At 34.4% G+C, this 18,366-nt stretch overlaps 1 protein-coding gene across 1 annotated transcript in view; it reads right to left on the reverse strand.

Annotated features, from left to right (window-relative positions):
* Positions 1-18,366, reverse strand: part of LOC145276735 (neuroendocrine convertase 1-like) — a 463,447-nt gene that overhangs the window by 72,811 nt on the left and 372,270 nt on the right. The window contains exons 3-4 of the mRNA XM_080127958.1: positions 7,242-7,355; positions 2,226-2,322 (exon numbers count right to left, since the gene is read on the reverse strand). Coding sequence (XP_079984084.1) covers positions 2,226-2,322; positions 7,242-7,355 — 211 coding nt within the window. The remainder of the gene's footprint in view (positions 1-2,225; positions 2,323-7,241; positions 7,356-18,366) is intronic.

Genomic DNA, 18,366 nt, shown 5'->3' on the forward strand with positions numbered 1-18,366 from the left:
GCTGGACACACACACACACACACACACACACACACACACACACACACACACACACACACACACACACACACACACACACACACACATACACACACACACACACACACACAATTCTCCTTTATATAAACGTTACTTTACCAACTACGACATGATAAAACACCAGTCCAATGTTCAACAAATAATTGCCATATCGTCCTAAAAATTAATCATAGTTCTCAATCCTTACATAGTCCTGTTCAATCATTTAATTAAAATCTCAATAACCCTTATTCTCGGGTTGCTTCGGGTCTTGGTAATTTGTGAATCATTGGTATAAAATGGCTATGTACATCGCATCACTTTCTCAACATCTTAGCCTTTCAAGCCTGTGTATTCACGCTATTCAGTTAAAGCAACCTCTGATAGTTAATGCGAGTCTCAGGTTCTAATCCCAATAGAAACTATTTATTTTCTTTATGAGTAGAAAATTGTTTTAGACAATGGTACCTTCGCAACGATATCCGGTATGCTAAACAAAAAACGACTAACTTTCATTGATTACGAAAAATCACTTTCATCCTCTCCATTGTTAGAGTGTGACTCCGATCCATCACATCGACTACAATATATAAAATACTACCAAGGCTACCTGGGGTTGCCCGGGGTAAAAGTGTAAACTATTCTTTACATCTCTCTATCTGTCTCTCTATTTTTCTCCCCTTAAAATCATTTCTTCTCCGCCTAGCCCATTCCTTTCTAGCTGGACATACATACACACATATAACTATCCTTTATATAATTGGTTCCTCGAGTAGTGTCGGTATTTTCTTTCCAAATTAGTATATAATAACACTGAAAAACCGACATCCCTAACAAAACCTGGCCCAGTTGACCCCCATAGAATGGATAATTTATTTTTCTCAATTTAAGATATTTTTCATTCAGGGCAATGCCGATAAAAATGCTAATTTTGTGGGTACTTGCTTTGTAGTTTTTGACTTTTATTTTTAATTTCAATTAAATACTATTAAATAGTTTTAATTTAAATAAATTTTATTAAATCTTTTGAATTTTAATTAAATACTATTACATATTTTTAATTTCAATAAATTTTATTTTATATTTTAATTTTAATAAATTTCATATTTCATTAAATTTCATTAAATATTTGTAAAAATAAGAAAGCATTTAAAATCCCAGTTCTTCCGAAATTAAATGAAAATCATAGAAACTGTTTTCCTTTGCTATTATATTGTAAAGTTTTATTTTTAACCAAGACCGGAAGTAACATGAAGAATTTTATATTCGGACTTTTCTTTTGCCTAACACCGTTTACTATTGACTTTGAATCTGGACTGTATGAATTGAATGAATAAGTTTAAATCATATTAGATGCTATAGATTCCAATGTTTCATGTACAGAAGATATCTAATTGTAATCATATTTAAAACAGAAATCAACTCAATTAGCGAGCGCGAAATCGCTGAATTTGTTTCCGAAATGATTTGTGATTTAGTATAAATCTATAAACGAATATGTTCTTTTTTTAACTCTTTTCCCCCCTAAGCATATTGCCATTTGGAACGTAAGGGCTACGATTAGGGATCATTATAAAAAGCGGCTGTTGTGAGTTGAGTAGGGAAATCTCTGTACGCATTGCATTACATTTAAACTTCTGCGAGTTAGTACAGTCAGTGAAGCAGGAAACAGGGAGGAAATTCCAAAATCTAGCAATCCGAGAAGAAAAACTATTAAAGAGAAAAGTTTTCCAGCATCTGAGAACCTCAATAGTGAAGAAGTGGGCTTTAGATGCTTGTTGAGTTAATCGGGCGTATTTATGTCGAGGGGGGGCACAAGTGCTTTGGGTTCATCAGAGCACGTTCCATTAACATGTTTGTAAAGCAGGCAAATGAATTCAACATTACAAAGACGGAACAGCGGTTGAAGCTTGGCCGATATTGCGGGTCATATTAGATTTAAGACACTTTTTGGGTTCTGTCTAAGAGTGAGAAACTAGTGGAAGATGTACGAACCAAAATGTGGAAACAATAGTTCATGCATTGGCAGATGGTGGCTTTGGAGGGATATAGGATACTTTCTGATGTGAGTGATTTTCTAGCACGGTACAGTTTGCTCACCTGACTTTTTAGAGTTCTCCCAATATCTGAAATGAATGTAAAGACTCCAAAAAGGAGAACAACGGAAACAAAAACAACAAACAAAAAGTAAAAAAAATATAACTGACCGTCGTCCAAAATAGTAATGACAATATTATTTCCGGTGATGTTTCGCGCCCAACATGGAATGACATTGAGGTCATCAAATTTCGAACGCTGATCTCTCTAATAGAAAAGAAAGGATACAATTTTTTAAAAATTAAACAACGGAAAAGAAGCGAAATTATTGATTAAGAAGAGTAACTTAAATTATCTACTATTTTATTAAAATGGCTACATTCGAAAATTAAAAAGAACATAATTTGTATAATGCTGTATAATTTTTTTTATTGAACGGAAAATCATCTTTTTTTAAAAATTTTTTCTGAGACTTTCGGTGGTAATCATAAAAGAAAATTAAATTTATTTTGCTTGAGTGTTTCTTTTTTCTCCTCATTTTATTGTTCGGAGGTATTGCGCTCTCACTCACTCTCTCTCTCTCTCTCTCTATCTATCTATCTATCTATCTATCTATCTCTTTGGTCTGGCTCCTTTCCTGGACCAATGCGTCTCTCTCTTTCCAGATTTCCCTGTCTTCCATCAGCTGCCTCAGATCTTCAGGATCACAGTTGGCGTCATGTGTAATTTGCTGGATGTACGTAGATTTAGGTCGTCCTATGCTCGTGCGCCCGTGCCGTGGAATCCACAACACATTTCTCATCAGTGACCGGCAAATGGTAGTAATTATGGTAGGTAGGTTGTCATAAAGTTGCTGCTTCGTGGGATGATTTTGTCAATATATATTTAATACCGTTCGTAGCACACGAGTGTACGTCCAGCTTTCATTCCAATCTTTTATTGAGTGTCCATGTTAACAAGGACAGACCCCACCACTGCTCTGAAGAAGTGCCTTTTCAGTTTGTCAGTTAGCCTTGAAATCCACACAGTCCGCAGCTTTATTCAATACAGCCCACGCTTTTGAGATGCGAATTTCGATATCTCTCTCAGTCGAACCTATATTGCTGCCCAGGTACGTAAACGCAAATGACTTTTTTTCAGTATTGTGCCATTCTAGAACTTTGATTTCCCCCTCCGCAAATTGTACGTCCGATCTTGTTGACAATTGTAACAAATAAAAATCTGATGTTACTCGCATAGTTAGGGTGAAACTGGAATAGACGGAGTTTTGTCGCCTCTTTTTAAATAATCTTCGCCTAAAATCTTCAAACTTAACCTTACGAAACCATGTTAATAATGCGAGTATCTCCTATAAAACAACTTTTTGTATAAATATTGAAGGCAAATCTGTCGTTTTTTCAGTGTTTTCAACACATTGTTTGATATTGGCAGAGCAACGCCGAAGGTGTGTTAGTCGAAAATTATTATGATTATTCAAGCCAAAAAGTTTTGCCACCTAAAATTTGTTTTAGAATAATCAAAATATTTAGAATAAATATTTATTTACATTAATTTAGAAATGTAGCTTAGAAATGTTATCATAACAATTTAGAATAATGACATGTAAAAACATCAGGTGATTATCTTAGTAACGTATACTAATGACGTAACGAGACAGTTTGAAAGGCACGTATCAGTAAGGAAAGAGAGAGAGAGAGAGAGAGAGAGAGAGAGAGAGAGAGAGAGAGAGAGAGAGAGAGAGAGCAGATGCGGTCGGTCCACGGACAATAATGACTCTGAGTGGGAGAAAATGGAAATAGTAAGAATCTATGACTAGCGTGTAGCTTTTCAATGGAGGGAAACATCTGAAATAAACTTGCTGTAAATACCACCAAGACATCGAGTTGTACGAATCGTCATTTGCAGCTTTTTCGAGGATTCGGCAAATCAAGATCAAAGGTGGATCAGATATATTACCGAGTGACCAGATGTTAAAACCCCAGATAAGTGTTATTCGTCTCTTGTGTTGTAATGGTATTTATGTATATTCTTGTCCCGTCATGAACTGTATTTAAATGTACATACACATACAACGAACTCTAAATTAGACGATCACAACGCACGACAGTTATAGACGAATACACATGCATACACACGTCATATAGATGACTGTGACTCATACAATCTAATCACTAGACGATACACAAATTCCGAAACGTAAATATACGGAACCTCACTATACGACATTTTCTATCTATCTATCTATCTATCTATCTATCTATCTATCTATCTATCTATCTAAAAGGTACTTTGTATGTGTGTAAGTTCGTTCCCTATAGGCTCCAAAACGGCTGAGCCGATTTTTATGAAATATCACACAAATGTACTTTGTGTATCTGCCAGTATTCTTAGATAACTTTTGTATCGGATAATCGAAAAAATCCCATTAAAGAAAGAACAGTCTAAGTTTGAACGAAGTTAACACTTTCAAAATGTTCAAAATGAATTTTTTTCTGTTTAGAGCACAACCCATAATATGTGCATTTCGCACTTTAAACTTCAATTCTAATCATTATTTTAAATAATTTCATAAAATCAACAGTAGATTCTCTACAGTGTAATGTAGTCTACCATGTAATGTGGACTAAATTACTGCGGAGAGCCATATTAGCTTCCTCCCGATTCACCGCGGTGGGTTCCTGACTAAAGCACGCAGTCCGTCGATTTGATTGACGAATGGTTGATTTCACCGATTTCGATGATAATAGAAGTGTTGCAAGTGCGGAACATTAGTTGATCCTCATTCAATGCCGAGCGAAGTCGGATCGCCCTGCTAGTCGAATATAATAATGGAGTACTATTTAAGTAAATTAACTGTTGCTAATTTATTGGATAGAAATGGTTTAAGTGTTCAAGTGAGTCTACTTTGGACGTATAAGAAAATGCATTAAAAACATAATGATCTTCATTGATGGACTCGCATAGAGGTGCATGATTGCCCAATGTAGACAGTATACCACCTTAGGTCATCAGACATCTTTTTCTAAGTCGGGCCTTCAAATTGGAAAATAAAGATTATTTACCCATATTAAATACATAATTTTAACACGATATTTCGAAATTTACAGCGAGAGTGTGTCATCGGTTTGAAACAGCGTGGCGGGTTGGAAAAATTACCTACGAAACAGTTGCAAATAGGATTTACTTAGAAATTCCCAGTAGATAACTGAACATAAAAAAAGAAAAAAACAAAAAGAAAACAACAACGACAAAAAAAAAAACAACAACAAACAAACAAAAAACAAACAACAAAAAATGCTCCTTAACTTTAACAAAAAATAAGATGGAGCGCACAAAAATCTGCATTGTCTTCTATTTATAAAAGAAAAAAACCCTTTCTGTATAAATATGAAAGTCAAATTTGTCAAGTGAAATTATTCAAGGGAGACAAATCTGTAATGCTTTTGTGTTTTGCTTTTAATGCATTTTATTTGTTAGAGTAATGGAAGTCTACGTAAGTAAATTTACTGCGTTGTCATTAAAGCCTAACTCATTGAATAGAAACAGTTTAGGGTCTACTTTAGATTTCTGTTGCTAAATGTAAAGTTCAGCTTTCAGCTTCATCAGTCTCAACATTTGTCAGCACCACCAACTTAGCTGATTACCGCCGATTTGAAATAAATCTTCCATTTCAAGTCTGAGGTGAAAATTAATAAAAGCATACCTCATCCGAAATCAGCTGGAAAACCATAAGATCAGTACTGAACTATACCAGCACATCAAATAGGTGAACCCTCTGCTATCACAAAAAATTAACTACAACAATATAGTCAACACGAATACATTACTAAAAAGGAGAGCTAATCTCTAAAGGTAGATATGGAAACAATATCTCTTAGTCCAATTTGATTAAACAACAACAACAACAACAACAACAACAACAACAACAACACCAACAACACCACCACCACCACCACCACCACCACCACCACCACCACCACCACCACCACCACCAACAACAACAACAACAACAACAACAACAACAACATGTCGTGAGGCTACATACCCCCGATTGATAAAGTAAGGGAAAACCAAAGAATTGCAATAGAGTGCGGACGTGTGCATAACACCTATATGAAAATGACTGAGCCGTGTACGAAGTGACGTTACGGCAAGGAAAATAGAACAAGGTTATAAAAAGAAGAACGTGTGCGAAGATGGAGGACGATCACGTTAAAGAAGTGGATATAAATACGTTATTTAAACCGGAAACAGCGAGTTGAATTTCTTTCCTATTTCACTGTTCTCGTCTCCTTTGCGACAGAGTTTACAACGTGTTGCGTCCCTACATATTAACGACTACATGTTAACACGTGTATCAGTATAGTTATGTTTCGGCCTTATTTCTCCATATTATATGTGTAACGTTGTTAATACTTTTAAAATGGACCAAACGTTGTGTTTAGAGACTCGCAAAGAAAATAAAACTTTGAGCGATCTTTTTAGGTAAAAGAAACAAATCATTTATTCCGGTCGTTTACCACGCATATGTATTTTCAACACGACGCAATAGGTTTCTCTTTTATTTCTTTTTCTCTGATTTACAAGTGAACTGACTCGCTTTCGAATGAGTCGAAGGAGAAGACCCGCGTGATCGTCAATCGTATCTTCCAAATCACTACGCTTCTCCTTGCTTTTTCCCCCTCTTCATTCTGATCTTTATGCCTATTTATGCATTTCATTCCGAGACGTCATGCAACATTAACTCGGCACGTGAGCCGTCAATACGCGAACATGTTCTGCCGTCATCATTTAATGACGCCCCAACGACTACGTTATATATGGTGTATTCCTGAAGTTATGCTATGGAAACTGTTATCCATCTGATAAGGTTGACATTTTTTGATGGTGGTTACTGTTATTGAAGAGCATCAAGATCAAAGTGTAGTATCTGTTGTAAATAGTTACCGTTATTGAAGAGCATTAGATATCAACACAAGAAAACTCGGAACGTGTATAAAAATATCAAGTTTGCCTCATATGCACTGGATTGTATTTATTCTTTAGATAGGTGTCGTACTTTTATCCATCTGATAAACTTAATATCTCCGTTTTCTTAAACATTCCTTTCCGTTGTCTGACTGCTAATAAATCGCGCACTCTACTTTCGTCCGCAAAGTAAATAAATAACACTGCCGTCAACTCACCAAATACCATTCTTTTTCCCATAACGGGTCCGTAAAGGCATCCTTTTTGTAAAGTGAATGATGAAGACCGCGTTTGTCTCGACGCTTGATCGCTTGTTGTTCCACCCATAAAACCTGAAAGATAAGCAAAGAAAAAAACATCAAAATTATCAATGACAGCAACGGAAGAAGAAGAAGAAAATAAAGCAACAACAACAATAAAAATTTATAATACTTGGAAATTGCAGTCATTCGGCTGAGCTTCGTTCTATGCCTTCCTACTCCCTAAAAACATTCGCAAGGAAAACTCGTCTGTCTATAACCATTGTCACCGAATTATTTCTCCCTTTGTGTATATAGAACGAAGTGGAACTTTCATAAGCAAGGTTCTAGAATGACCGTTTGTGGAACACAGCATTACGTGCTGTTTCTACGCTGACTATAACATTGTCGTTTTCAATTCCAATGTAAACAAATTTTTACTAAGCCGTCGTTTTATATATTTTTATTCTCTCTGACTAATCCTCTCAGTGCTTCACCTCTAACTCCAAAACTCAATTATCCTTATCCTCGAATGACCTGTACGCCTTGATAAGTGATAACGCATTTGTATATATATATATATATATATATATATATATATATATTCAGCAGAAATTAGCAAGTTTACAAATTGAATAATTCTGTAAACATAAAGCAAGTATTATTATTATTATTATTATTATTATTATTATTATTATTATTATTATTATTTATAGAATCAGATGAAAAAGCTCAATATTTAAGATAGGGCACTGATATAAGAAATTAAATTTAAAATCTGTAAATTAGAATTTACAGCAAATTTATTATTCGACAAAGAAAGCAAGTTGAAAACATAAAAATGTCCCGTGTTCCCTAGAGCTTCAAAGGTTGGTCCTTATCCACAGAAGAAAATAGTTAAGCAAAATTATATTTCTAAGCGAGCTATAAATTTTGCTGGTTTGCACATAAATTGAAAACTATAAATTATGAAAGAAGTCATATTTGTATGAAAATTGATAATCATGCATAAATGTATAAAAGGGTATTTTTAAAGAAGTCAAAGCTCGATGAAGGAAAGCTGAAAAATATGGCGCAATCCAAAGAAAATGTTGATTAGTCAGATGTAAAGATGCACACGAAAAAGTCCAATAGAAATTGTAATAATCCAAGTGATTGAAAAGTAAATTCAAAATGTGAAAATAGAATCCTAAAATTGTGGTAGAAGATTTTTCCACTGAAAAAAAAAAAAAAAATAGTAAACGAAAAAGCTATTATTGGCTTCCCGACGAAAAAGAAGAATTTGCTCTCATCGGCCGTCACTTAGTATATTTCCTAATAAAACGATGCAAACAAGTTCCAGTTGGGTCGTTCCCTTTTGAGTACAAATTCAAATTCTACCAAACTCCACCACAAGAGATTACTACGCTATTTTCCTACTGACCATCGTACACATATTAATTATCCTAAGTGGCCCTCGAGCCTTGATATATAGTGACTTCCTTATATATATATATATATATATATATATATATATATATATATATATATATAAACTAATCAAAGTAAATATAGGAAATAGTAAATATTAGAGGAAATCCAAACTACATTAATATATATATATATATATATATATATATATATATATATATATATATATATATATATATGAAATAAAATGGAGGTGGAAGGACCTGGATACTCAACGTTTCGCCCGATTTATGCGGGCTTCTTCAAGAGGGATGGTCATTGACGAGAGAGTCGGAGGATTGGGGCTATATATAATGATGGGGGAGAGCAGCGTGTTTTCCTTATGTAAATTTTTTCTTAGGGCCCTGAGAATATGTAGTGAAGAATACATCGTGGAAGAATTTGAGTATATCGAACGTACATTCATGAACTTGCAATACCCTCAACATTTTTTGGCAAATACAAAAAGAAAAGCACTAAAAATTTACCGAAACCGAGAACATTCCTTAAATAGCCAGATACACAACAGACAATTAACATTACCAACTAATAAAAACAACGACACTATATATAAGAACCTAAATAAGACAGGCATTCAAATAACAAAACTAAACTCTTTAACAATTAGGGATCTAACACGTAAAATTATAACTAACACCAACATTAACACCAAAGCCGGAATATATTCCATACCCTGCCTTGATTGTGGAAAAATATACGTAGGAGAAACTCAACGTAATTTAAATAAAAGAATATATGAACACAAAAGAGATGTAAAAAACAACAATACACTCAACGCCATATTTTGTCACATCATGGAAAACGACCACCATTTTGATTTTAACAAAGCAACTTTCCTTAAACACATACATAACAGATCCACACGACGTTTAATTGAGTCAGCTATAATCTCCCATTCCAGCAAAATAATTAAGCAAAGAAAAGGTTTTTTCCACGTTGCTCCCTTTCTGTCGAAAATAATTATCAAAGAAAACAACTTAGACACCGGTTAAACGCGAAAAAAAAAAAAAAAAAAAAAAAATTCGTAATTTCACTTAATTTTATTTTTATTTTACTTATTTACTGTATTTTATCATTATCTATTTTTAGACTCCATTTTATCACCTCCTATTCTTATTTTTAGATACCATCTTTTAAGTTACTGCGCTATTTTATCCCAATTCCATTATTTCTAATTTAAAAAAAAAACAAAAAAAAAACGATTCTTTCGTAATCTCGTGTCATTTTATTTATTTAATCTATCACCGCTATATTTCCAAACACAATTTTTAATCTCTACGATATTTTATCTTTTAGACGTAATCAACTACACTAGTTTACTCTAATTAGTTCTTCTCTCATAAAATGTATATACATGTATATATGACATCTAATTTACATAAGGAAAACACGCTGCTCTCCCCCATCATTATATATAGCCCCAATCCTCCGACTCTCTCGTCAATGACCATCCCTCTTGAAGAAGCCCGCATAAATCGGGCGAAACGTTGAGTATCCAGGTCCTTCCACCTCCATTTTATTTCATATCGTCGGATTTAATCCAGCTCAACAATCATATATATATATATATATATATATATATAATGCTTTTGAATCGTTTAAGATTAACCAGAATATATTAATAAAGGAAATCCAAAACTATATTAGCAATGTATAAAATGCATTTATAATTACATATAATAAAATTATAATAATATAAAAAAAGTACATATGTAAAAACATTTTTAACCTTTATATATCTAATTTTAAATAAATAAAAATGTAAATATATTAAATATTAATCATAGTGGGGGTGATAAGTAGTTAAATGGATTAATCCGTAATCTTATAAATACAAGACTGATAAATTAAAAATTAAAAAATATATTCATTTTAAATGTGGAAATTGATGAATCACACAGGTAAGAAATTCATTTTTTTAGTATGAAAAGGTTAATAACTGCAATTAAGAATGGGAAATTGGATCAAATGTTTGTAACATGTCTTCTTCCTAAGATTAAGGGTGGTGGTGTCTGATCAACACTACTGGGGTGCCATGATGTAATATACTGTTTTGTTTTTAAATCCCCGAAACAGTGTTTCATTGTAAACAACTGATGATCCCTAGAAAAATAAATTATTGGTACTATAGTAAATTCGAGAGTTAGTTGATGCAGTGATTGCAGGTGATTAAATAACTTACTGACTAGATGGTTTTCTAACGAATGATAAAAAATATTTTTTTGTATAGTTTTAAAGGTTGAAAACTTCAAAGAATATATATATATATATATATATATATATATATATATATATTAGAAAATTTATTCAAATTTTCAAAGCACTTTATAAACATCTGAGGAAGGTATACAAAATTTTAATTATACAACAAGGAGTACAAATAAAACAAGAGAAATCTTATTCCGCGGAAGAGAACAATTCTTATCACCAGACGGAAGATATTTGCAAAATATACAAAACATTTGTAGGTTAATGCACAAAGGAAACAAAAAATATGGAATTTATCATATTTGTATCAAAAAATGATATTTTTAGACAGTTTATAGTGATAAAAAGAGGTAAGGAAAGGAAAGAATATGATAAAGATCCAATGAGATATATATATATATATATATATATATATATATATATATATATATATATTATTGTACGTATATACACACATATATTGATTCAATAAAGTGAAACTGCATGGCCATTGTACCTTAAGTTGCTTCAGTGTGAGTTTATCCGTAACATCTCTGCATAGTTTTGCTTTCTATGAACCAAATTTTCGTTTATATACATATTCAACAATGCTTCAAACACTCAATTCTCTGTCCCCCCAATTCGTGTGCCGTTACACACAACACGTTTACACACGAAGACTTAACATGTTGTGGCAGTTATAAAAGAACAAAAAGTCGAGTTATTACTTGTTCTATGTTCGCAAGGAACACGGGCCAAGTAATAACTCGACTCTTCTTTTTGTAATGACATTTATTTCCTCATTTGCGTGATTTCTTGTTACAGCTGTGGCGTCACCCATGTCGTCTGTGATAATCGAGATGCATGGGAATGACGTCAAAGGAAAGTAGGTCAGAAACCTGGATGCGAGTGTTCTCGGGAATGACATCAAAGCAGTCAAAATGGAAGACGTAAAATTCCCGGAGATTAGGTCAGCGAGATTGACCGGCATTTCAAGACAATGCATGGTGGAATGTTGATGTCATCTGTGCCAACAATCTATGCAGACACGAGGAAAAAGAAAGACAGTGACCACGACATACGAACAAAGCTACACACTTTTACCCACTGCAAAAACACACCAAACCCGCCACGCGCGCTGTCATTAATGTCAAAACTATCATTTTTAAACTCATATACAAATGAATAATCCATATAAAAATTAGTTCTGCGACATTTTTCTTTCCACGAATACCCGCACCTGACATGGCAAACGTGCGCTGCCGCTTTTGCGAGTAGTTTTTTCCATCACCCCCCCCCACACACGCACACAAATTTTTTAAATCTTCGTTTAACATGATTCAGAGTATGAAATATTCTTGTAATTCTTAACGATTTTCCTTTGAATAAATACAAAACAAAATTGTCGAAGTTCACGGAGAAAAGATTTGAATAAATTCAGAATAAAATGCAGAAAAAAAAAATGCTAAAATAAAATAAAAATAAAATAAACGGTTGTCGACACGACGAGTTTCGTTCATGACGAATGAAATGTTTTTGATGGGTTATTTCGATTGTTTAGATGGGCAAAACTTACACATGCGCAATGTGTAGTGGGCGCTTTTTTTAAGTGTACTCACGCACATGCACACACACACATGCGCACATACACCGACACACACACTAAACACATATTTATCAAAAGTAATATAAAAATACAATTTGCGAATTTCGGTTTCAAAATGTAAGAAAAAGATGTTCGAAAATATCAGTTTCTTTGAAAGTAAAATCAGATATATTCCACGTTTATGAATCTATTTTGAGTATTGCTTTAGAAGGTTTCGGTCGATGGAACCTCCGACCTTCTATAGGTGTATGTTATCGCACGCGGGAATCTGCACGAAATTTAGTTATGATTTATTCATGGCTTCTGAAATTCACACAAGAATTATTCGTATGGACCCGTGAAATAATGGATAAAGTATTTGGTAAAATTCAGTTGTAAGTAACACCTTACTGGAGACACTAAAATACAATCGCTAAATTACTTAGTCATGGCTGTCACAAGAGAGCACATTACTCCTATGGATTAAATAAAGTGTTCCGTTCAAAATTCAGTACAGATTCTTGAGTTCAACAGAAATATTCCCGAATTCGATGGAAAGATTCTCGAGTTTGAATAAGGTCGGGGTTTACATCGACCGAAACGTAGTAAAAATAACACTAAAGACGAGAACAGTAGACCGAATAATCCAAATAATATTAATTACTTTGAATTTATTATAAAAAATTCAAAGACGGTGACGTATTTTAATGAATTTCTTCTTATATAACTAAAATAATATATCTTTTTACTTGTATTAATATTATTATCATTTTTTGTATTCACTAGGAATTTTAACACGGATCATCATCAGATATTACTCACTGACAATAACCAGTGGTGTTTCTTAGAGTCTAGATTATAATATGTCTCTCTAGATTTACAGCACTTTCCACCTTTCGATAATCTTTGCACCCCCCTCCAATTATCTTATCGTAAGAGCCGCTTGCCATTGACTTCTTGATAGCAGCAATCATTGCTCTTCATTGGAATTTGGGTGGCAACAAAGCTTCTCATTGTCCTAGTCCACGTCGCTCTAATCCAGGCGAGTGTTATGTAGCAAGGGGCTCATAATGGGGACACATATGACGGGGATACATATGACGGAGACTCATAACAGATGACGATGATAATGAGGGAAACATTTATATCAGACTGGGATGATTCTTAGAGGTTTCGTATTAATACGGACTGGGAGATATGATGCAAGTTCTTAATACAGAGGAGAGGAGGACGCATAATACTTAGAAGGGTTGTGCAATGTTCGTTACAAGATGATGATAAACACGTTTATCTTTTTGTTGTAAAGAATGACGACACGAGACAAAGAGTCACAAACATAGCTGGTTCCTTTATTCTTCAACCGACCGATTGGCGTGTCAGGAATTCAAACTTTGATTTACATTGCCTGTTTTCCCCCTTCGCTTCTAAGGGGCTCTCCTCTCCAACTGATTATCACCGTGTGTGATCTGCTCTGAATATCTGATCCTCATCCACTCTAACTTCGAACCCTCAGATTCCTATATTGAGAAATCTCTTTTGTTTATGACGCCAGGAGTGTGTTTACCCACGTGACTATATCACGTTTTCTACACATGTCCGTCCAACACACTTTTGGCAAACAAAGGATCCTTAATTCTAATTCTAACCTATTTTTAAACAATATATTTTAACCTGCATTGTGCATTCATTTAACTGTCATATTTAATAGAATTAAGACTAGACTTAATTTCTAACATTCCATTATCTATTATCTTTAACACTTTCTAACCTTATCCTAATATCATTTTCGCTTATCTAGTATCTCTTCTTACTTACATGAAAAGGGGTCAGCCCTTTCATGTAACACAAGGTCTGATTCATGATTTCTCTCCTTATTTTTTCTATCCTCCTTAACCATCACAACTATTTGGTGTGATGCCAATCGATGCTAACACTAAGCTTTTTTTTTAGTGGGAGTCGTAGTTAACGTACAATTTTGCGGTTTCAGTTTTTTGGTTCATTTGTGGTGTTCCTCTATATTTTTGTTTTACTTATAATTTTCATATAGCCGATTAGTGTTTGGAACTCATGTTGATTAATTTCCGCATTCTAAGATTTTCCTTAAGATTTAAGTTGTTTTCAGCACTACTGACTGTTGTATAGTCTCGGTTTTACCCTTAGTCTTGTTTCAAGTTCGTTGTGACTGTTCCTAGTGCTCTTACATTTACTGGTATTACGTTGATTTTCTTCATGTTTCCTATTCATTTCAGATCTCTAGAAAGTTCTGACTCTTTAATATCCACTCTGTGGTTTGCTAAGACAACGAAATCTACAATTTGGAAGTTTATTTTCTTTCTTATTAATTTTCATGACGTACGGTCTCCTTTCTTGGCTGAGTTTATCTGTTTGTACCTCCACGTCCCAAAGGATTTTATAGATTTCATTTTCCAGTACTTCGGTTTATGCTTGTACTATTTGACCGCATGTTCGACGCGCAATCGTTTGCAGAGTTCCTTGTGCACTGTCTTCCCTGCACAGTCGCGCATTCCCATATATTTTTAGCAAGTTTACTGCATTCACTAATTATGTGATTTACCGTTTCATCTCTTTGTCTACATAGTCTACACTTGCTGTCTCATCGAATTTAGCTTTAATGTGGTTAGTTTTAATCGCGTTGTTCACATGTTCACTGAAGCTACCAGTAGAGATTCTGTTTTATCTTTTCATGCGTCATATTCTTAGCCATGTCCTAGTGTTTTTGTGATTTTCTTCTCTGGTCATTCTTATAAATCGATCGACTAGTTTTGCGTCTACACACTTTTGTTTCCTTGTCTCCGATTTGTGCCTTTATCATTTGTTTACATGTTCGAAGTTCAGTCATTTGCATAATTCCCAGTGTACTGCTTTCACCACACAATCGTGTAATCTTTTTATGCAAGTTAGCTGCATTCAATTATGTAGTTTATTGTTTTGTCCCTTTTATTATTGGCCCACAAGGAGCTTTCACACAGGTCATCAAAGATCTCTCCTTGAAAAAATAACATGTGGTGTTTCCTGGAAGCTGAGTGACAACAAGTCTCTCCAGATTTCCAGTACTTTCCACCTATTTCGATAACATTTGCAAATTAATTTGCGTTACTTGTCGTGCCTGGTCTTGTATTCCTTTTGGACTAGTTTGCTGCATTCGCTTACTATTTGGTTTATCGTTTCGTCTCTTCCTCCACAGAGTCTGCGTTTGCTGTTTTCTTATGTTTTGTCGTTCTTATGGAGTTATCTTATGCTGCAGTTATTAGGGATTCAGTTTCTCGGTTTACGTGTCCTTATCGCATCCAGGTCCAAGTGTTCTTGTTATTCTCATCTTTTGTCATTCTTATTAATCTTTCGTGTAGTTGTTTCTCTTCCCATTTTTCTTTTCTTGTTTTATCCTTTGTCTTTCTGTTGTCTGTTTTATTGATCATTTCAGTGTCTCTTGCTGCCATGATTATTCTTTCAGTGTTTTGCATTATGTATTTTTTTTAGTTCTTTTTTGATGTCATTCACACAGTCTTCTATAAAGGTCAGTCCTCTCCCGCCGTCTTTCATTTTCTCGTAGAGTCGACCAACATCGTCCTTCGGGTGTAGTGTATTGTGCATGGTCATGAGTTTCCTGGTCTTCTGATCGAGCTATCTCAGTTCTTCTTTAGTCCACCCTATGAACGGTGCAGAGTATTTTACTAGTGACACTACCCATGTATTCATACCTTTTATTAGATTTCTGACGTATAATTTCGTTTCCAGGAGCTTTCTTGTTCTCCTGAGGTATTCCTTTCCAATTCTCTCTTTTATTTGTGTTGCTTTGATGTGGTATGCTTCCAGAACTCCCATGTATTTATAGGCGTCTTGTTCTCCCAGTGCTCTCATCTCCGTTTGGTTGGGTAGTTCCATGCCTTCTGTCATCTCCAGTTTGCCCTTTCTTATAAGAAGTAGTGCGCACTTTTCCATATCAAACTCCATTTGTATATCCTGGATGAAGATCCTGGTAGTGTTTATTAGTGTATCTAGTTCCTTTTCGGTCCTTGCAAAAAGTTTCAAATCGTCCATTTACATCAGGTGGTTCATCTTTTTTCTCTGTATTAGAGAACTTGTATCCGGCTTGGCCCTTTCTCAGTATATTGTTCAGGGGTATCATGGCTATGATGAACTGCAATAGTGACATTGAATCTCCTTGGAAGATGCCTCTCTGTACGTTAATTTCTGTTACGTGTTGTCCATCAGCTGTTTGTTCCAGTTTCCATATTCTCATTGCATATTCAATAACGTTGATGATTCTGCTTGGTATTTTATACATTTTTAGGCATTCTATTATCCAGATTTGAGAGATTCTGTCGTACGCCTTCTTGTAGTCGATCCATGCCATGACTAAATTCTTTCTTCTTTTTACCTATTTTAGGGTCTTTTGGTCTATGTATAGCAGATCATGAATTCCTCTTTTTCCTTTCTGGCGTCCTTTCTTTTCCTCGGGGAGAAACCCACGATTATTCAGGGAGTAGTAGATTTGTTCCCTCAGTTGTGCTGTCAGTATTTTCCACATAGTTGGTAAGCACGTGATAGGCCTATACTTACTGTGTCCTTCTGTATCAGTGTGGTTCTGTTTTTTGTCAATCAAGTTGGCACATTTCTTTCCTGCATACATCTTTTCATGTTTTGGGTTAGTCTTTCATTCAGTGTTGTGTATTATTATTATTATTATTATTATTATTATTATTATTATTATTATTATTATTATTATTATTATTATTATTATTATCATTATTATTATTATTATTATTATTATTATTATTATTATTATTATTATTGTTTGCTTACAAGGAGCTTTCACACAGGTCTTCAGAGATATCTCCCCGAAAACAGCCTGTGGTGTTCAGTGGAAGCTAAGCGACAACAAATCTTCCCAGGTTTCCAGTACTTCCCACCTCTTTTGATAACATTTGCAAATAAATTTGCATTATCGCAACAGCTGCTCGTCATTGATTTCTCGTTGGGAGCCGCTATTAGTCTTCGCTGGAATTTGAGTGGCAATAAGCCTTCCCAAGGTCCCAGTTCTCTTCGCACTTATTCGGCTGAGGCCTGGTAAGTTCATCGGTCTTTCCTTCCTCCTTGACTCTACTTGGTTATTTGGTCTCGCTCTTTTTTTTTTTGGGTGGGGGCAGTGATGTGGCAATGGGGGGATGGGGGTAGGGCTGGTTTAGAGAACTTATAGATATGCGGCTTCAGTGTTCTTGGCTCTATGTAGTGTTTCATGTTTTGCCTTTGCAGCAGTTTGTCTGACCCGCGCTTGTTGCTCCTGTGTCTTAGTTTCCACATTCAAGGGGGGTTTCTTAATATTTCATCTGTTTTCATTATTGTTGTTCGTTGTATTTTTTTAGTCATTCCTTTGATTTCAATTTCTCCCATTTTTTTTCCAAAGTTTTACGGGATTGTTCCTAGTGCTCCTAATATTATAGGTATTATTTTGATTTTCTCTATCTTCCATATCCCTTTCAACTCTCTGGCTAGCTCTGTATATTTGCGCAGTTTCTCCTTTTCTTTGATATTCATCCTGTAGTCAGCTGGAACAGCAAAGTCTACGATTTGACAGGATGTTTCTTTCTTGTTAATTATTACGACATCCGGTCTTCTTGCTTGGATGAGTTTATCAGTTTGTATGTCCATGTCCAATTGGAGACCCCAAGTCCTGGTGAGTACAATTATTATTATTATTATTATTATTATTATTATTATTATTATTATTATTATTATTATTATTATTATTATTAATAATAATAATAATAATAATAATAATAATAATAATAATAATAATCCTGAGAGAAGGACGGAGGATAGAAAGCACTAACCAGGCGTCCA

The sequence above is a fragment of the Euprymna scolopes genome, chromosome 5 (assembly GCF_053919585.1).
Source record: "Euprymna scolopes isolate OS-2025 chromosome 5, ASM5391958v1, whole genome shotgun sequence".
NCBI classification, from domain to species: domain Eukaryota; kingdom Metazoa; phylum Mollusca; class Cephalopoda; order Sepiida; family Sepiolidae; genus Euprymna; species Euprymna scolopes.